The sequence below is a fragment of the Vanellus vanellus genome (genome assembly GCF_965231255.1).
Source record: "Vanellus vanellus genome assembly, chromosome: 7".
NCBI classification, from domain to species: Eukaryota; Metazoa; Chordata; class Aves; order Charadriiformes; family Charadriidae; genus Vanellus; species Vanellus vanellus.
The window spans coordinates 34,569,293-34,590,275 of NC_138912.1; the positions used below are offsets into that span (position 1 = coordinate 34,569,293).

The 20,983-nt window shown below is 44.0% G+C and overlaps 1 protein-coding gene across 1 annotated transcript; it reads left to right on the top strand.

Moving 5' to 3' along the window:
• Positions 1 to 1,330: 1,330 nt before the first annotated feature.
• On the top strand, positions 1,331 to 19,576 carry ZNF365 (zinc finger protein 365). The gene is made up of 4 exons (XM_082486714.1): positions 1,331 to 2,247; positions 14,204 to 14,384; positions 16,410 to 16,447; positions 19,039 to 19,576. The coding sequence occupies exons 1-4, from the start codon at positions 1,514 to 1,516 to the stop codon at positions 19,283 to 19,285; spliced, it is 1,200 nt and encodes a 399-aa protein (XP_082342840.1). The 5' UTR covers positions 1,331 to 1,513; the 3' UTR covers positions 19,286 to 19,576.
• The last annotated feature ends 1,407 nt before the right edge of the window (positions 19,577 to 20,983 follow it).

Below are 20,983 nucleotides of genomic sequence, written 5' to 3' on the forward strand. Positions count from 1 at the left end.
GGGCACAACAGAGATAGATAATGGACAATAGAGGACAATAGCCAAGAAAATAGGGAGCTGGCCAGGGTCACATCCATACATCTATCTGGTCCTGCCAATGTTGGCCTCCTTCAAAGAAACAGTCAGGATCCCCAAATTTGGAGGCAGGCACGGTTCAAAAATATGCCCTCCTGACCTTCCTTCTGATTTTCGGTACTGCTTGATGACAAAGGAAGGGAAAAACCACCACATTTAGACAAGGTAAAACAGGACAACTAACTCATGCAAAACGTTGCAGCCTGGATGGTAGCCCACACACTTTAAAGATTAGCTGAAGCTCTGAAATGCAATTTGGGTAACCTTCTTTGATGTGCCATCTGGTGAATCATTTACTGGGAATGTCTTAATCACATCAAAGGCATCTATCAATGCATGAAGATTTTCCCAGTGTTTAGGACTCTGCCTGTATATTGCACTCAAGGAACAGATATATTAGTACAGAATTAAACTTTACCGCAGTGCTTTCTCCCACAGTAATAAAAAAAGTCTGCAGCATATTACCACTATGGCCTCAAGCACTAGATTTTAGAAGAGCGATATTTCATTATTGCCTCAAAAAGGCTGCTACTCTACAATCAGCCTTGCTCGTGTTTCCGAAAATTTGTAAAAATAGACACGCATCTGTGGTATAAAAAAAAAATATCTTAGAAGCATATTCCCCTATTGAGGGGACCCATTGGCAGAATGCTCTAACATCAATTACATTGATGTAGATCTAGGGTAGATTTAGATCTAGGGTAGATCTAGATAGAAGGACAAAATTTTTTACACTGAGGGTGGTGAGACACTGGCCCAGGTTGCCCAGAGAGGTGGTAGACTCCCCATCCCTGGAAACATTCAAGGTCAGGTTGGACGGGGCTCTGAGCACCCTGATCTAGTTGAAGATGTCCCCGCCCGTTGCAGGCGGTGTTCGACCAGATGACATTTAAAGGTCTATTTCAACCCAAACTATTCTATGATATCTGCTCCTCATCCTCAAAATGGAAATCCCATTACTACTGATTCTCCTTCCTGGGGCTAAATTAGGGTCGTATTTACAGCCCCGCCCCGCCCCGCCCCAGCCCCGCCCCGCGGCGGCGGCCAGAGCGTGTGGCGGCGGCGGCGGCGGCGGCGCCGCGCTCGGTGTGATTTACGGCTCTGCTGAAAACGGGTCCCCCGCCGCCGCACCGCCACCGCCACCAGCAACAAGTCGGGTGAGTGCGGCGGCGCGGGGGCGGCGACCTTGCGGGCGGCGGAGGCGGCCCCGCGCCGGTAAGGCCCGGGAGGCGGCTGAAAGCGAGCCGAGCCGCGCCGCGCCGCTGGGGCCCTGCGGCTGGCCGTGCCGGGAGGGTGCCTCCCCGGGCGGAGATGGCCCGGTAGCCCTGAGAAACCACCGGGAAAGTTTCCCAAGTTTCCCGGCGGACCTGCCGGGCTGCCCCAGCCCCGGGCGGGCCTGGACGCGGGCTGTTTTCTCCCACCCAGGGCCCGGCGAGGGATGCAACAGCCGGCCCGGGATGAAGGCAGGCAGCCCTGGCCGGAGCCGCTCGGCAGCGTCGGCGTCTGCCTCCCCTTCCGCTGCCCGCGATGCGGCGACCACAGCCGGTTCCGCAGCCTCTCCTCGCTGCGGGCGCACCTGGAGTACAGCCACAGCTACGAGGAGAGGAGCCTCCTGACCAAGAGCGGCGGCCTCTTCTCACCCCTCAAAGACGCGGAGCTGATCTCCCCGCCGGAGCCCGCCACCCCGGGCAGCCTGGGGAGCCCCGGCAGCGCCATACAGCAAAAAGGGTCCTACCTGAATTTTTGTGACACGTCCTGCCCCGGCGCGAAGCGCGGGCAGCCTCTGGAGGTGGAAGCTGAACGGCCCGTCTCCTACGTGGCCAACTATGTGCCGGCTGACTCTCCCAGCGAGCAGATCGCTAAAGCCGGCCTTCCCGCCACTGACTCCAAAGCCTCCTTTGAGGCACACGTCAGAGAAAAGTTTAACAGGATGGTCGAGGCCGTGGACAAAACGATCGAGAAGCGAATCGACAAGCTTACCAAAGAGCTGGCCCAGAAGACGGCGGAGCTGCTGGAGGTGCGGGCAGCCTTCGTGCAGCTGTCCCAGAAGAAGCAGGAGGTGCAGCGACGGGAGCGGGCCCTGAGCAGGCAGGTGGATGTGGCGGTGGAGATGATCGCAGCCTTGAAGCAGCGCCTCACCGAGTCTGAGGAGGAGCTTCACCGGAAAGAGGAGTAAGTGGGGAGGCGAGCGCTGACGGCTTTGCGCAGGCTGGCCAGCACCTGTGCCTTTGGGGGAGAAAAGAGGGGACAGTTCAGTTGCTTGCTGGTTATGAAAGGGCCCGGTGCTCACCAGCTTCTGATGGCTGTGTCTCTAGAGTTGTAGCCCATGTGACCATGTCCCCTGCAAGGCAGGGGACAGCTCCCCGAGCAGATGGCTTTCACGCTTGGCTCCCAACTGACTAACTTTTACACTCTAATGCCTGTGTCGTGTCCCTGCTTTCTTGGGGATAGGGTCAAGTAGAAGCTGTCATCAGCGTGTAATCTGATTTACACTGACACCTCTAATCCGTTATCTTTTTAAGAAGTGACGGGTGGGTAAGTGCTGGGGGAAGTGGGTAACAATACCAAATAGCACCTTTTCCCTGAAGTCATCCCACCATGGTCAGTGGGCTGCCTGTGGAGTGGGATGGTCTCCTGTGCAGCAGCAGAGCTGTACTGGAGACAGTGCTCAAAAGGCCACATCCAAGTAGGTGTTTTAGATGGACACAGAACTGTGAAACTGGAGTTGCTTATATGGGAACGGGAAGCAGATGCTAGAGTTGTTCTGACTAACCTAGGCCATCTAAAAATATGTTCAAGATGCATCCATTAAATATGTAGTGATAGCTGATATATTATTTATACATGAACTACTTAGTTTGTTCAGCACTTGCTGAAACCTTTCAGGCTTTTCAGAGCAACACAACTTATTTTAGAGGAATGCAAATAAAGAGCCTTGGCAATGGAGTGCCTCTAAACCAATTCATCAGCTTACAAAGGGAGGATGAGAAGCGCTAGTTGCCATGACGCTGATCTTAGAAGAAATAAGGAAGGTGGTGTAGGAGTTCAGTGTAGGAATTTTGGAGGGCTTTCATCATTCCTTCTTGTAGGCTAAGGACTAGCAAGAAAAGATAATGATGGCTCCTGTATCAGTAGGAGTCATCTATCTTGAGGCAGTGCTATAGATTTCCCAGAAGAGGGGACAGCAAAGGTGGTGTGTATCTCTGGGGTGTTTATCGTCCTTGAAGGAATATTCAACAGAATGTCTGATTTCTGAGTATTAGGTGATCTTCATGGAAGAGAAGATTGAAGGGCTTGGGATGAACCTAAAGATAATAGAGGAACTGAGACAGATTTGAAAGGATGCTGGAAGGAGGACATAAAGATAACTTACAGTTTGAAGCAGTTTTGGTATTCCCATCTAGCCAAGCTCCCCTTATGGGCTCTTTCACAGCATGATTCATCCTTCTTGTTCCAGAAAAGTATCTTAGAGGGGGAGGGATTGCTCTGTGGAGGCCTGCCCTCCCCCTGCCGACTGGAGGAGGACCTCAGGTAAGCAGCTGTCTTGGGCTAAATGCTGAACTTCAGATGTCTGAAGTTAAGTGGTATGAATCTTACCCCCAGCTAAACACAGAATGTCTTTTTTAAAATTCAAGGCTTGAGATCCACGGGAAAAACATGACTGTCAGGATAAAGCAGAAGCCACTCAGTGGAGCAAAACTAGAGTTCTGCAGTGCTGCAGAAGAATAGAGCTCGTGGAAAAGGAGGAAGGGGGAAATGGAGTTGTGTGGGCAGAAAGAATGGGTATGGTACCAGGAGGATGGCAAAGGACGCTGATCAAGGCAGTAAAAATTGTAATTTTTAACTAATTTATATTAGGAAAAGGCACAAGGAAGAGACTGCTTGCCCCCTCAGCAGACTGCTTGCTAGCAACAGTGACAGGCTGTGGTTCTGAGGCCAGAAAAGACTGAACACAGAATGAGAGAAGCAAGGAAACACTGTCCTTCACACTAGGACACTGCCAGGCTCATGAAAGGGGTGGGAGCTCAGATGATTGCTGTTACAATTCTAAATTTATAAATTCATCATAATTCATCAACTCATAAGTTTATAATTCATCTCTAAAGGAGGAGGGTGAATGTGTAAGCAGATGAGGAGGTAGCTCCTGAGTTGGTGTTACAGGGAATACTGGAGGCTACTTGACTGGTAAGAAACACTAATCAAAAGAGGCAGCTGCACATAAGACTTCACCTGAGTACCCAGCATATTGCTCTTCTAGGATTACCGCTAGCTGCCTTCAGCTTTCAATGAAGAATATAAAAAAAACTTGGATGCAAAAGCAGCAATAGGAATGAGTGAGTAGATATTACACAGTGGTGTGTTAGTTTCTAAAGGTAGATAGGCCTAATCCATGCTGGTAGGTAGGATGAAGGAATATTAGTGCTCGAACCAGGACACCAGATCACCAAGTGACAGTATGGTTTTGTATATGCCAGTGCCTAGCCCCATAGCGTTGCCCCTTAGCAGTCACTGTGGAGGTACCCTGAGGGGACTGGGAGGGTAGGCAGGGAGGGTAGAATAGGTAGAGATCACCTAGGAAAAACTGAAAATATGTTTGTCTTTTTTCTTGTTCAAGGTGACAAGGAATAGTGCCATAGAAAAAGGCACTGTATGGCTTCCCAATTAAAAAGCAAATTGAGAAGGAAGATAGATATAAATAACGCTATGTAAAAGCAGGACTAGTACTTATATAGGGGCAGCTTTTCACAGCTGAACCTCTAAAAATGTCTTGGACACTTAGTTTTGCAGCAGTAGCCAGGAGGCACTGCATGGTACGCTCTGGTAGAAGGGAGAAGAAAGGATGTTTATGACTCTGGTAACAACAGTGTCACTTGTCTGGTTTTCTCATGGACTGTTGGTAGATTCTGAGATCTGCTGGAGTGTGTCCAGAGGAGAGACACGTGGATGATCCAAGGGCTGGAGCACCTCCCCTATGAGAAGAGGCTGAAAGAGTTGGTGCTGTTCAGCCGGGAGAAGAGAAGGCTCCAGGGAGATCTTATTGAGGCCTTCCAGTACCTAAAGGGGGCCTACAGGAGAGCTGGGGAAGGATGTTTTACTAGGGCATGTAGCGATAGGACGAGGGGGAATGGCTTTAAACTGGAAGAGGGCAGGTTCAGATTAAACATCAGGAAGAAATTTTTCCCTTTGAGGGTGGTAAGGCACTGGAACAGGTTGCCCAGAGAGGTTGTTGAGGCCCCATCCCTGGGGGTGTTCAGGGCCAGGCTGGAAATGTCCTTGGGCAACCTGGTCTAGTGGGAGGTGTCCCTGCCTATGGCAGGGGGGTTGGAACTTGATGATCTTCGAGGTCCTTTCCAACCTAAACCATTCTATGATTCAGTCCTTTGTGTGTTCAAAAACTTACTTATTTGGTGTGCTGAAAAGAATTTCTCCTTCAGAAAAGGAGGATCTCAACTTTGGCTTTGATTTCTGGAAGAAGTCCAGATGATTAGAAAGCCAAACAAGACTGCTTAATGGAAATTGCAGAAGCAGGAGTTCTCACTGCAGATTGTGGAAAGTCAAAGGCAGCCCTTAGGGACTGCTTTGATACTTGCTGACCTTCAGAAATAAATGCTTTCATCAGTTTATTTGGATTTTTTTTTTTCCATACGCGATCTTGTGAATATGGATAAGTTTCCCCAAAACTAGCATTGATATTGAGCCACTGTAGCTGAAAACTTGTTCCTCTCTCCTCTTTGTAAGAGGAAAAAGAAACACCTCCTTATCATCCTATTTCTAAGGAGTAAAGGAAACAAATCTTCCCTTGGTTTCTGAATGGTTGTCCCCACTACCAGAGATCATGGAACTGGGTGTGTGTGAAGGCAAGAAAGGGTTTATAATCAATATGCACTTCTAGATCTAAAAGAGAGTGAGGTATGACTACTCTACATCAGTCTGAGGGTAAAAACAAACAAACAAACAAAAAAACCCTCACAATATCCAAAAGAGGAAAAAAAACAATTCTGGTCCAAATCTTAGATAAGGTCACAAAAATTCTTCTTTGGAGGCTTTTCTAGAGAAGAAGCTGACAAGTTCTATGGGGATCCCTTCAAGTAACTCTTGAAAAATATGTTGTGATAAAGAAATTACAGGTGTTTATACTGGGCTCATATTTGAGTATTCCTCCATGTCCACCTATACTGTCAGTGTCTTATATGAATGGACAGTCACTATCGGTGATCAAATTACTCCATAATATTGAATTTAACAATCTAGTATATTTCATCTTTATAAAACGTGCCCAGATAAGCCAGGGACCTGTCAGGGCTGTTAGGCTAAATGTGTTTCTACTAGTAAGAATCATAGAATTGTAGAATGGTTTAGGTTGGAAAGGACCTTGAAGATCATCAAGTTCCAACCCAAATGTGTTTCTACTGGTAAGAATGAAAGAATTGACCAGAAATGGAAGGTAGAAGAGGGTATATTTGTGGGTTTAACCATCACTCCTGACCTATAAATTGACTATGAAAAAAAAAAGTTGGGATTTAAGAAACTTCCTCTTTTGAAGGGTATACAAGAAGATAACCAAAAATAACAGTACAATTGCACTTTGGATAACAGTTCTGATTTTGGATCTGATTGTGAAGTCAAATAAGAAAGCTAAGGGAAAGGAAAAATGTATGTTAGCAAGAATAATTTGGTTAGGAAGCCCCAATAAAACTTAGGGAGGAGAGATATAAATTCTTCGTTTAAAAATTTGGGTTTCTGGAATAAGGAGATGGAGCTCTTCTAGGCCTCACATCTTTCCTTTCTGCCCAGCCTAGCGAAGGCAGACATCACACTGCTGCAACTCTGGCAGTCCTCAGCAGAGCCAGTAGATCTGAGGTCACATGGACTTGGTGGAATTTCATTATTTCATTGCTACCTTTTTTTTTTTTTTTTTTTTTTTTTTTTTTTTTTTTTTTTAACCCCTGCCTGTAAAAGCCCATATGTCCTGAGCCTTTGCCCGGACCAAGCACTTGAGATAGATACATAAAAACTGTGATCCGCCAAGTCGCTGGTTTCTCTGATGTGTTCTCCAAAGCAATCAGCAAGCCTGTAAACTTCATAACTCTATAGGGAGTAAATTCTTCTCACAGCTACATTGTTGTTGCCAAGCAAAGCACTAATTTCAAATGACAGCACTATGACGTTTTACTGTTGACCTCTCATTCTGATGAAAGGGAGGAGTGTTGGTTTAGACCATCAGCAGGCACAGGGCTGCCCATCTGAAGGGTGTGTAGGGATAGTAAGGTTTTTCTTTAGACTTGTCAGTTGATTATTTTTTGTTTGTTTTAAATAAAGCCTATAGTAGTCCAACAAAGGCAGCAGCAACAAAGCAAAGAATATCTTTGTAGTTAAATTTTATTGCTGTTTCTGTATAAAAAATGGCTGTGCTAATATGCACACGGGTGCATCCTTTTATACTAGTGTGATGCCTTCATGGAGATGAGCTGTGATGAGGGGTAGGACAGGCGGAGGTGCCACACTAACAATACGAATACATCATTGAAGTAGTATTACTCTAAGCACAGAAAAGTCTTACAGAAGTCACTCTTGTGTCACTGTCACATTTAGAAAGTCAAAAGGCCAAAGCTTTTTTTATTGGTTGGGGAAAAGAAGAAAACTGTACATTCTAGAGAAGCAGGCCCAGCTACCAAAGATGGGTTCCAGTTCACCAACCTGTCTCAGCTGGGCTGTGGACAGTTTTGATGAATGATGGCTGCAGGGTCAAGCTTTCAGCACAGCTGCTGAGCAAATGAATGATTTAATTAGAAAATGTGCCCAGAAAGGGATTATTCAATGTTTGATGAAGGAGAATGCAACTCAGAGTGAGTACTGTGATCTTTAAGATCACACACAAGCCTGCCCAAAGGGAATATGACTGTGTTGAATAAGACATCAAGAAAACCAATGAAACTAAAACCAGCTATGAACTTAACTTCTAGAGGACACGGAGAGGCTTGTTTCTGGAAGTTACGTAAGAAAACAAAACTGGTAGAGTTTGATTTTTAAGTAAGTCTGAACAGGGTAAGCATTTGAAGTTATGGTCCTCAACTGGAAGCTACCTTCATTGGTGACTTAAACAATTTAACTTTGTCTTCTAATTATGGGGTAAGAACATTAGTGTAGTACATTGCCATATCTCAGATAGTAGTTTCTTTAACCAGTCTAACCCATTTGTTTTGAGACTGTCTGGTCATGCTTCTGCTCTGATGTAGCCTGGAACACGAGGGCTATTTCAGAATAGCTGCAGTGAGGAGTAATTATTTGTGCCCCTGGCTTCACCATAAATTTGCAATTAACAGAACTGTCTGGGCAAGTAACATCCCTACAATGGGATTAAGAGTTAGCTTTTAGAGATCGTGGCAATTTATGCTTTATAACAGCTTTCCTTAAAATACGATATATTTTTTTTTGTACAACAGAACCATTTTGATATTGCTCTAAGGAGAATATGACTACAAATAGACATCGTTCTTCCACCCTCAGTTTCAGGTGGTCCCGCTCCCTTTTCCCTGTTTCCTTTCATCTTCCCACTCAAGAGATTACTATCCCCCCAGCTGCACCAGTTCAAGCATAGCATGACTATCCCACAGAATGGCTCTCTGAAATAAAACATTTTAATCTTCACAGTGTCACTCTAGTAAGCTCGGGGCTCAGATCTAGGGCACAACCCACTGAATGGGTGCAACTGGTAGGACAATAACTTTCTGAGGGGAGGAGGTGTGAACCTCTTGAATCAGCTGTGCTGATAGTGGTGTAGGAATGTGAAACCACAACCTAATGAATAACAGATAGCAGCCTTCAGGCGATAACACCAATGGGTTGATGGATGAGGTCAACGGCATTAACGAACGTACGTATTTTAAATATTTTCACAAGTAAACCATGTTACTACTTACTGTAGTAGGAATTTTCCCATCTTCAGGTAAAATAATGTGTTTGGTTTTCTATTGATTTTAAGCAGAGTTATTCCAAGTGCAATTCTCTAAAGGGATTTGATACTTGGGTGCAGAATCTGCGCAGAGCCTCATGCTAGTCTCCACCTACAGAGCAGTTGCAGGTGTCAAAGTTGCTGTAAATAGTCCTGGGACCGGTATTATGCATCTGTAGGAGGGCTTGGTCGCAATGCGAGCAATCATTAGCCTTTCTTGTCAGTTGTTAAGGAGCTGGAGCTGTCCCAACCTCTGCATCTACTCTGTGTATCACATGCTTAACTGCTGAAAGCCATACAAATAGTAAGGGTGTCTGCAGGGTCCCCATGCCAGCAACTGCTGTGGTAAACGAGAACTGCAGCTCACTAGTCCTGTAAGCAGCACTGTATAATCTAGCGGTAAGGGCAGAAGAATAAATGTCACCTTGTCAGTCTGTGATTTGTAACTTTATTTACCACATCTCACGCTGTTTCATGACAACAGCCTCCACAAAGAAGGTTTCAGGAAGAGTTTCAAGGTGGGCTATGTGCAGTTTTTCTGGGAGGGCAGTTAGGCTGCAGTTGGAATGCAAAACACCAAACTAGTTAAGTCTGGTTAACTATAACAGGTTAACTCCCTGTTAAAAGCTTTAGCAGAAAGTCTTTCTTGCCTACAGTGACTCCTTCCCTCTGCACTTGTTTTTTCAGCTGAGTACCTCTGAGTTGCCTGCTGCCCTGTAATAAATTCCCCCTGGACTGCTCTGGCTCTGGGAAGAGCTCTCCTCCGGCAGTCTGGCAGTACAGGCACCTCTTGCTCCTTTTGGGCACCTCCCAGGTTGCATCCCCCTTGTCTTTCCATCTCGCTTGCCTCACCCTGTGGCCACAAGCTACTGGCAGTTTGATGTGCTCTTGGGGCAGCAGCAGCCATCCCTCCTCCTGAAAGGTTTTGTCTGACACAAGTGCCCAAGACAAAGCAAGAAATCCACCTTTCTCCCTGCTGCCCAGTCACAGCCCTTTAACAAAATGTTTTGCTATACAACATACCTTAATATCAGTCCAGTAAACTATGAGCAAACAGATGAGATCACTCTACTGTCCATTCCAGTAATTTACAGAGGTCTGAGCTGCACTGAGCATCATCTACTCCACTCAGAAAGTTTAGTGGCAGGATGTAGAGCTGCAGAGAGCACCAGGGTGCAGCCGAGTGGTAAGGGGCAGGTGGCTGCAGGCCGACAGGCAGTGTGCAAATGGAGGAGACGAGCAGAGTGGAAAGAGGTGATGCTGAGAGCAGAAAGAGTTTGCAAGGGGAGTTAATAACTCTACATAACCTTTTCTTAATATAGCAGTAGTGTTCCAGATGTAGACTAGTGAGCGCAGGATAGCAGAGACCTCTCATTAGAAAGGGCAATGCTTCAGATCTGAGCCAGGCTTTAATAAATGATTCTTCTTTCAGGTGAGCACTGCTGACGAGGCTGTTCTGGCAAAACACAGAGCCCAGTGGACCTTTGCTGCTGTGCTCTGGTTTATGCCTCTACCAACCGGGCCCCACAATAGTCACAGGCTCAGCTTCCCCCTGACTTCATGAGGAGCAGCATCTGACCTCTGTGGACGTCCATCTTTCCACAAGCATAAGAGCAGAGAGTAAAAGATAGAAATCATATCACATAATCCCAAAGTACTGGCAGAGGCCTGGAGAAATAAATTGAAAGTAAAATCAAGAACATAAGCAAAAAATCAGCACAGCTATCTAGAAATAGAATTGAAGGAAGAGAGGGTTATCAGTATGGCTAAGAAAAAGTCTGGGCAAACTACAAGAGAGAAGAAAGGCAATTAAACAGATAAACAGAGGCTGCAGAAAGCTACGTGAGTTCTTTGAACCGTTTCCCTATTGTTCGTTGTGGGAGGAAGGTAAAAATTCTTCTGGGAACTCCCTTCAGGTAACCAAGGCATAGCTGTGGCATGGAGTGAGCTCTCTGAGGAAGAGGTGTTGGAAGAAGTAGAGATGCTTATTAGTAGTTACCCTGTGGGGCTTGATGTTGTTCTTCTGAGAGGTGAGAATGAAGTGGAAACAAAGAAAGTAGCTGAACTGACAGAAGTGCTGCTTATCAGGACAAGGCCCGTGACCGAGACCTAGTAGGTGGGGTATATTCTGCCTCCTGTCTTTATCAAGGGAATTTACAGAGTGTTTGTACCATTTCAGCCCAAAGGAAATTTTTTAGATAAAAGTTATTAAAGGCAGGTTCCTAGGCTCTATAGAGGCAGCTAAACAAACAAAGAAAAAATATGGAAATGCTGCTAATAACAGTTCCTACAAATAATGGCATGTAGAATGCTAAGTTACGTTGAATAGTCCAGAAAGCAAGGAAAATAGTAGGGAATTTATTGACACTATGTGCCTGTTCTCCTTCTGATAGCCACCTAAGTCTTCCAGAAAATACACTGCTTCCCCCTGTACCCCTTATGGCATGCCTCATTAATGTGATATTTGTAGGAAAGGAAAATTTATGAGTGATCTGTTCATGCCATGGAGCAGGCGATTAATGAATGCTTTTTAATTACCTTTCCTGACAAAATTACAAATGTTAGTACTCTTGAAACTATCACCCTTTTAAAAACAAATGCCAGGTACTCGATGCTTGCGGCCTCTTGCTGCAGCGAAACACAGAGGCTGACTGCGGCCCTAGGAGGGATGTCCTCGTGGTGTCCCAGGCTGGTGGCTCCCTGCTCTGCTCAGCCTTCCTGCTGGAGGGCCAGCGGCCTGGCAGGTCACGCGCAGTTCTCCTTCCTCCCCCAGAGGAGAGATTTGGAGCCGACCTGCTGAGTTTCTGTCCTTTTAAGCATCCTGTCCACTGTAAAAGAGGAGCCCACCAGAGTGCCAAGGGCTTCGGGTTGCTCCTACACTAACACATATCCAGAGTGGCATGTTGAAATCAAAGAAGTTATGATGCTGTAAGTGCAGTGAGAATAAAGCCCTAAAATTGTCCTTAATGAATTTAGATTGGCTTCTTCCTAAGCATTCCTCAGTGGCTTTTTATTACCAGGTTGCTCTGGGCAAGCTAATAATCACAGAAACGGCACAGAGCCTTGAAATGGAATGGATTAGCTGAGTTTAACAAACAAGGTACCTCTCTGTTTCTTAAGCCAGATTTTGTGGGTGAGTTAATATAAACTAATATTAGTCAATGATGTTCTTCGTCCAAACAATACGTGCTTGTTTTTGCCTCATTCCTACCATTAGATCAGCCACGCAAACAGCCTCTCGCTGCACTCTGCTGTGGTTTAGAGCAGGCAGCCACAGCCTGAATCCTAGATGCCGAATTTCCATAGCTGAGCATTTGTGCCTAACTCTTCTTAGCACAAAACAGCTCACTGTTAAAACAACTATACTGAGTTAAACCAATTATCTGCAACTGTACTGAGTTAAAACAATGAAATGCAGAGAAACTTTGGATTAGTTATAAACAAGCTAAGCTTTGAGAGGTTATTTCTGCTGCAAACTCTTTCCTAGTTTCTGCTTAAAACACTTTTTCCTCAGGCAATGTCTTTCTTCCAAGCAATCACGCCCTTTCTCGTTTGGCAAGCATTGGTTCCCCCAGCTCCCACCCCCTCAGTTTTGTACAAAGCAAAAATTAACATGGTTCCACTGGCAGAGCAAGAACTGTTTATCCAGGCATTTATTAACTGGAGAAGTCCTTCATGCTCAGATTTGCCATTTTTTTAATACATGGCTCACTCTGTAACCAAACTTCTCCCACCCAGAAACTGCTGATATCAGAGGTCCAAATGGTGACCCGATCAGAGACAGTAAACTGATAGTATGCAGAGCGCTTCAAAATGAGATATGTCTCAGTACAGAGCTGGGACCTTTCACAGTCAGTGGTGCTATCTGTTTCTTCCAATTGTCTTAACAGACAAGGAACATTTCTAAACTCCTGACCTCAAATGTGCTCTTCCCACGCACATGCTCCTTGGTCCGTAATCTGTAGATTATCTCTTAATCTCCCGTGCTCCCACTAGCTCCAGATCATAACACTGCACTTTGACATACTTGCAGGACTGCAGCCAAAATGAAGTTTTATGGCCACAGTAGCTCTTTCAAGTTAGAAACCACCCCAGCAGCAACATTAAATTACCGTTGTAATATTATGATGAACTGAGAAGATGATTTTCACTTTGAGGGTGGTAAGGCACTGGAACAGGTTGCCCAGAGAGGTTGTTGAGGCCCCATCCCTGGAGATGTTCAAGGCCAGGCTGGACATGGCCTTGGGCAACCTGGTCTAGCGGGAGGTGTCCCTGCCTCTGGCAGGGGGGTTGGAACTCAGTGATCTTCAAGGTCCTTTCCAACCTAAGCCATTCTATGAGTTTGGGCGTTTATCCACTTCTCTTGCTTCTGGGCTGGTATTCACATTGGTAAGTAAAAAAGAGATAAGGTGGTTGTAGCTGCCTCCAGATGCATTGAGAGATGATGCTTAATCATAGAATGGTTTAGGTTGGAAGGGACCCTAAAGATCATCTAGTTCCAACCCCCTGCCCTGGGCAGGGATACCTCCCGCTAGACCAGGTTGCTCCAAGCCCCATCCAACCTGGCCTTGAACACCTCCAGGTATGGGACATCCACAGCTTCTCTGGGCAACCTGTGCCAGTGCCTCACCACCCTCAGAGTAAAGAATTTCTTCCTGATATCTAACCTAACTCTCCCCTCTTACAGTTTAAAGCCATTATTCATCTTCCTGTCACTACATCCCCATGTAAAAAGTCCCTCTCCATCTTTCCTGTAGGCCCCCTTTAGGTACTGGCAGGCCACTCCAAGCCTGGAGCCTTCTCTTCTCCAGGCTGAACAACCCCGACTCTCTCAGCCTGTCTTCATAGGAGAGGGAGACATAGGAGAGGTTTAAGGACATTTCTGCCCTGTGGACCACTAAGGACTATTCCCAAGGGACCTAATAATGTGACAAAAAAAAACCAAAACAAATCCACCGCCCATAAACTTAAATTCAGCATTCAGTGTTCCTGATCTTCACTAAATGTTCACAAAAAGGTTGAAATCTCTTAATAGAGGTGACAGACAGTAATGAGCCACTATGGGCTATCACCATGAAAAACAAAGAGAAGCATCAATAATTTTCTGCCAGCAGTGAGACCAGAGCCCTTCCTGTTATTTAAATGTGTCCTCTTTGCAATGTTTCCGTCTTGCAGAGAAGTTGTTACTTTCAACCACTTCCTGGAAGAAGCAGCAGAAAAAGAAGTGCGGGGAAAAGCCAGGCTCCAGCACTTCATTGAGAACCTGTTGCAGCGCGTGGATCTGGCAGAAAGGCAGCTAGAATATTACCAAAATCAGCAGATGGTGTGCAACCACACTGATGTCAGCGAGCACGTGGTAAGCCAGCAAAGTCCTTCCCCTTCATTGTCACCCGCCACCGGAGGGAAAGTACTGGAATTTGAATACGGGTGGGCTCAGTGGGACAGGCTAATTGCTACTCTAGACAGATTTGGATTTGTAAAATGTTTCTAAAGGCTTGTTTTATTTATGTTGTAAACTCCCACTTCACATGACTGAAAGGAGCAGAGATTGTAAGAGCAGCAGTAGCAAAGATGGGAAAGGGAGAGCAGAGAATAATGAACTATTTGCCAGATATTTAATTTTTTTTACCCCAGATTTGGCTATTGCTGCTGTTACCTTTGCAAGAAACACTTTCCTTTATGTCACTTAGTGACTTGGCAGTTTTTTGGAGATCTCTAAAGATTTTCAGGAAAGATGTGGATCCCTATAGAGGACATGTCAGCCTGCTGGCAAGATGGGTTGCTTTCTGTAGTTACCTATGACGGGACTCTTAGAAATGGTGAACCCCAGAGGTCTGTTCCCCACAGATTAGAAACCAAAGCTGTCTGAACACGTTTCTTTAAAATGATTTCTTTAAAAACCCTCATTATTAATACTTAAACTCAGTATTTTCTCTACAATGCATTACCTTTATATGGCAAGTCTTATCCACATGACTTCCAAAGAACATTTCCATTTAAATGAATACCCCATACTGCCTTTGCTAAGTAAGTGCTCATCCTGAGAGGTGGGAGGAAAGGCACAGCACTGCAGAGATCACGCACAGCGCTGAACAGGTATGCAACGGTGGAAAGCAAAGGTTCCCATAGCCACTTGGAAGACAAAGAACTTTAGGCAAGACCTGAATAAATGTAGATGTGCTGAAGTCTAGTGCAGGATATCTCAAACAGTGTCTGAGTGCCAGTGTCTGTAAAGATGGGTCTCAGTATTAAATCATTTCCCCTACTCTTGATGTGTTTACCGGGATCCCTGGTTCAGCAGTGTCCCTTGAGGAAGGCACTAATTTTTGAGGCAGCTGTCCTGCTTTCTGAGTGACTTCAGCATTCCTCTAAGGTCATCCACCCAAATATTGACCAGCCTGACCTTCAGGAGGTAATTACAGAAAAGCACACCATGAGATGGCTCCAGACTCCATCCAAGACAGATGACAAGCAAAGTTAGGCTGGGCAAAAATCCATCTGCAAAGTGTGGACAATACCAGGGACAGAGGGAACATTTACAAGAACGTAGTCATTTTCGGATGCCAGATCTGACTTGCTTGGCTCAGTGACTTCATTAAGTGATATTCAAAGGCTCAGTCTAGTAGCACTGATGGGAGATCAGTACAAAGAGCTGATTTAGTACCCAGACTGATTTAGGCTGAGCTGGCATTAAACACCTCCTTTCCTGACCCCCACTAAAAGAGGGACTAGACAAAATGTTTCCACTCTGTGAACCAAACCGTGGTGAAAAATGAAGTCATGCAAAGTTGTGCTGGCACTGAGGCTATACTGTCCCTAGCTGGTCTCAGGATTTAGGGTGGGAAGGGAGAGAGAGAGACGCCTGAATTCTCACCCTCCACCCTTCAGTGCTGCTGTAGGCAGAGCCAAGGGCTCGTAGCTGGAGTTTCCTAGCCACTTGTGTAAAGGAAATGTATCACTGAAAAATTAAAGGCTCTGAGAGAAAAGTTAATTTAATACAGCTTATTCAGGCACCGTCCCTTATTAATTATCTTGAACACAATAATTACTTCTCATTGTATCCATACTGTCTAATCTAATGTGACTCTGTTCAGTCCATACTTTTTAGCAATTTACTTTGATTATAGATACGATAAAAACAATGGGGAAGAATCAAGCCACTAACAACTCACATGTTATGAATTTTAAAAACAGATGTAATAAGTTGGAGGAGTAATAATCTGTAAAAGTGGGTTTTTTTTCAGTTTCATTAATATTCTAGTTTTAACAGCAGGTGAGAATGGAAGTATGATTTTGAAGACTGCGCATATTTTATCCCTGTACTTTAATTACTTGATGATGTGATAGTAATATTAATAACCTGTTTCTGTTTTCTTTGCAGTTTACCGACATTTCATTAAATAAGAAACCTAGATGCCTGTATGTATATGTCTTTGTTTTTCTCTTACTTAAATATACTAACTTGACGTGTTTACATTTCTGCTCTTGCATTTCACCTTATCCAAAAGCCTGAATCAGGTTGGGTTTGGATCAGGTTCTATACCTGAGTATGATCTATATTTATGTCATGTAATAGAGGAAGAAAACAAATTTCTGCTAAGTCAAAATTAAAATCAGATACTCTTTAAAGAAGAAAAGAATAATTTCTGTTAAATGAAAGATTCCTTCCTGCTGACTATAATAGCCTATTGCAAAGCTACAGTATTTGAATCTCTTCAGCAAACACAGGGCAAGTTTCAGCTGAAAGTATCTTTAACATTCTGTAGGTAGGAGAGAGGCAGTTGTCATTTCCTAACTGACAGTAATACTGTCAACTTAAAAATCACGTGTAAGCAAACACGTGCCCTGAAAAAGCATGGTCACTAACAACATCTCATGTTACTCAAGCAGCTGTCCTGGGAGCAGCAGAACTAATAGGCGCTCATTTCCCATGTCTTTGCAACTTGGTCATGAGTCCCAGCGTCTGGTTTGGAGCATCACGCGTGCTGCTTGGCCAAGCAATGGTCAGGCAGTGCATCCTTCCTCAGGGCAACCTTTCTTAGTGGGGACACGAGTTTGGGTCTTTTTCCCATTGCCATGAAACCTCTTGCATCACCACAGGTCTGAGACTTCTACATCACTACCAGATTTTTTTTGTGTTTGACCAATGGGTTCAAGAATTACTGGAAGACTAAGACATATGAACAGATGGATTGGCTGGAAAATAAACTAAAAATACAACACATGGCCTACTGGGTTGGGGGGTTGCTTTTTGATCTTTGGGTTATTTTTGGTTTTCATATATCATAATCCTAGCAGGCAACTGGCCGAGTACCCTTTTGCTGATAAGCAGTGTTTGCATCACTAATTAACAGCATAGGGCTTTAGCTTTGGTTTTTCTACTTTTTATTTTCATAGTTTTTATAGTTTTTTTTCCCTACTGATTTGAGATTCTGGAAAAACTTGATTGTCCGAAGTAGACTTTGAGTTGACTGTGTATACACTTTTCAGGCTTCTAGATGTCTTAATATGATTGGAATCAAGGAAAATAGTATTAAAATGTAACCAGTGAATTCATTGACTCGATGAGATGAGTCCTTCCGCTGACAAGCCTTTGGTCTAAATATAACGCAGTTTGGTAAAACCCATTGATTGCTGACAAATAGTCGGAGTTCAAAGGCATATGTGAAATTGTTTAGAGGTTTCTGTTTAACTACTGATATACATCTCCTTTGAGAAGATGCTGTCAAAACTAGAATTTAGTAGTAGCCTTTATTTGGAGTTACCAAATTAAAAACATCCTAACTTGTCAAACAAAGCAGGAAGGATGGAGGAGAGGATGCTTAGAGGGGTAGGAAAGTTTTATTTTGCTCTGCCTGTTCCTTGGATGAATCCACCATTCGCATTCACCACACAAGCTTTTTGAAGAGCTCTAACTCAGCTGAGTACATAAAATGAGGTTTTAATGATATATACCAGTTTAAAAAATTGGGAAATGTTACTACTAGGTAAGGCTTGGTTCCTGTGCTGTCGACTGGCCCTCACTGCCTCCCACCAACAAATACAGAGGCGTTCGTGACACTCTTCTGCTCTTTTAAAGAGCAGGAAAGGGCTTGCACTGTACGCACTTGAACAACTACAGCTTTTTCCTAAAACTGGCTTTGTCAAGTGTGCAATATTGTTTAACTCCCAGGAGAAGTAATACTACAGATAGATGGTTTCCAGAAATAACGAGCTATGGAAAATAGCCCTACGGGGACCCTTAAGAGACCAACTTGTACATCAGCACAGCTGTTCTTCACTTAAGTCACAGTAGCTGGGCAGACACGAACTGGTGCCTTATGCTCGTAGTGCTGCTGTTACTACATGTATCTCCTGTAAAACATTTCAAGATTATGTTAAAAGGGACTGTAATGATCTTAATTAGCTAAACTGTGCAACTGCAGTAAAATTTCAGAGCAGAGTGCATGGTTCAGCCTTTGCAGCACCAGGCATGGTGCTGTCACTCCACCTGAGCTCACTGATTTCAGCAAACCCTGGTGGGCCTGAACCATCGCAGAGAGAACGAAGCTTACTTTGGCCTTTAAGAGATCCCACTAAGAAGTTCCTACAGTTCTTGCATGCACTTTCTACTGTTACTGGTGCTGTGTGGTCTTCCAAAGACCATGGGATGTTCATTCTTTGCAGAAGGTTGCTGTGCATCTTTAAAATCCCTGTAGATCACCAAATTATGAGAATATAGACCTCGGTAAGGTCTCAGCACTCCAAAATCAGCAGAATGCCATCTGAATAAAAGTGTAGATGAACATGCATGAAGAGTCCACCCATAACACAGGGATTCCTATAGTGAGGCGTTGCTTTTGAATATTGAGAGAGGTAATTAATCTTGCAACTGTTTTTAACTTACAGCCTGGTCCTGTAAACCAAGGATATTTCTGTCTTCAAAAATGTATGGGTTTGGGACATTTTGGAGACCTTTCACTTTGCAAGATTTAGTAATAGTTATTAATAATCACTATTATTAATTTCAGGAGCCGAGGAACTCAACACGCTTTGTATAACATCCCTGATGCAAAGCCTCATTCCTTTCAAAAAGGAAGAATCTTGTTGAAAAAAGCAAAGGATGAAAAAAACAGCTTGCAGCCGGTGAAATGCTTCTATGAACCTGTTGATTGCTCAAGAGAAATATGGAGAGCACAAAAGAAAGGTGAACCAGTCTGCTCTGCCAGGAAAGTGAGCGCAAAATCCAAGATGGGTAAAAAGGCCAAACCGCTATAGGAATGGTTAGCAATATATAGGAATGCAGGAGCTTGGCTTCAACAGAACAAATACTGAATGAAGTTAATCATCCTACTTTTTCCTATCCATCTGGCCATGCCAAAACATATCAGATATAATATAGAGAAATATATACATTATGGAAGATTTATATTATTTAGTAATGCCATTCCCTCTTTGGGCAGTGTAAGAGAATTGACATTTTACTCAGTTTACAGGGAGGTTTTCCTATTTATTTATTTATTTATTTATAGAGCTTATTTTAAATGACCGCATTTATCTTGCTGGGCAGTACTGTGGCTGTATGTTTAATTATTTTAGTGGCAGCATGCGGCCTGGTAATTTATTTTCCATCTGTGCTGTTGCTGAAGTTCAGAAGAATCCGTTTAATCGGCACCTAAATACTCAGTCTTTCAGCTTAGGTAGGTATAAGATCAATTATTAACTGTTACCTGCACAGACATACTTAGATGCAGGAGGTCTACTTGAGTCACTTGAAGGCTGTTTACAGCAGTAGATTGCTACCCTGGATTTTCTGCCACATGCCTGGTCGAGCACATTTCCACATTTTATAACATACATTAAACCGCTCCATCCTGCCAGCAGCCATGTTGTCTGTTGGTACAAATTTGGGCTACTCTGGTGTCTCAAATTCCAGGTGGAATGGTTTTGCCATATATACCAGCCTCTGCTGTCACTCAGCAAGGACACCAGACGCTGGTACTGCAGCCCTGACAAGCATGGCCGGCGTTGAGCCAGAGGAGAGATTTCAGTACCAAGTCCCAGCTCAGGTTGTTACCAGCTGTGGCGCAGCAAGCGTAAGCGTAAGGGAGCTTGCTGCATTGCGTGGCACCGCGTTCAACGCCTGTGCGTGGTTTTAGGCTAAAGGGCTAAAATGGCTATGATCGTAACCGAAACCCTTCACATTTAAATCTCTGAAAAATCTTTACAGGGCTGAGATATCCCTGAATTTCAACTAAAAACCCAAGAGCAAGGTAGTTAGAGACGACTGCAGGACAGGAGTGCGCGTGTTTACATTGGTTTGTGCCAATTAAAAGGATCCTCATTTACCAGAGTATTTATCAAGATGATTTTTTGCGTATACAGTTTTTTGATAACATGAATCTTCATGACATGTTTACAAACATGAACATCCTGTCGATGTTACTGATGAGATTTGTTTTCTCAAGAAAAAGAGAGTATAGGTGAGACAAGTCTGTGTAATTTATTTTTTAAATGCTCATAACAGATGTAAATTGTTTTTGTGGAAGGTGATTTTTACAGTATGTGTACAAAGATTTGTGAAAAATGTTTTTCATTTTTTATAACTATGACTGTAAGCAGAACTGAGTATTAAAAGACAGTGTATCACTATGATTACTGCTGCAATAAGCACCTGAGTTGCAATATTTTTAAAGCAGAAGATGACCGATCAGTCAGCTAGGGTCAGGTAACTACAGATGTCATACATTTGTCAGTGTACAGAGCTCCCAGAAAGTAGCAGAGTGAAGAAAGAGAGTATTATTCCTCACTTTTATTTTAAATAGTATATATGGAATGATCAGATATATGTTTAAAGTTTCTCAACACTGTTTCAGTAGAAAGTCACAGTGTAAAACCAATTCAGGTATTTAGGTTGTAATGACATTTTAATATTTATTTAACCATGTCACGAGGCCACATTTGGCCTTACGCTAG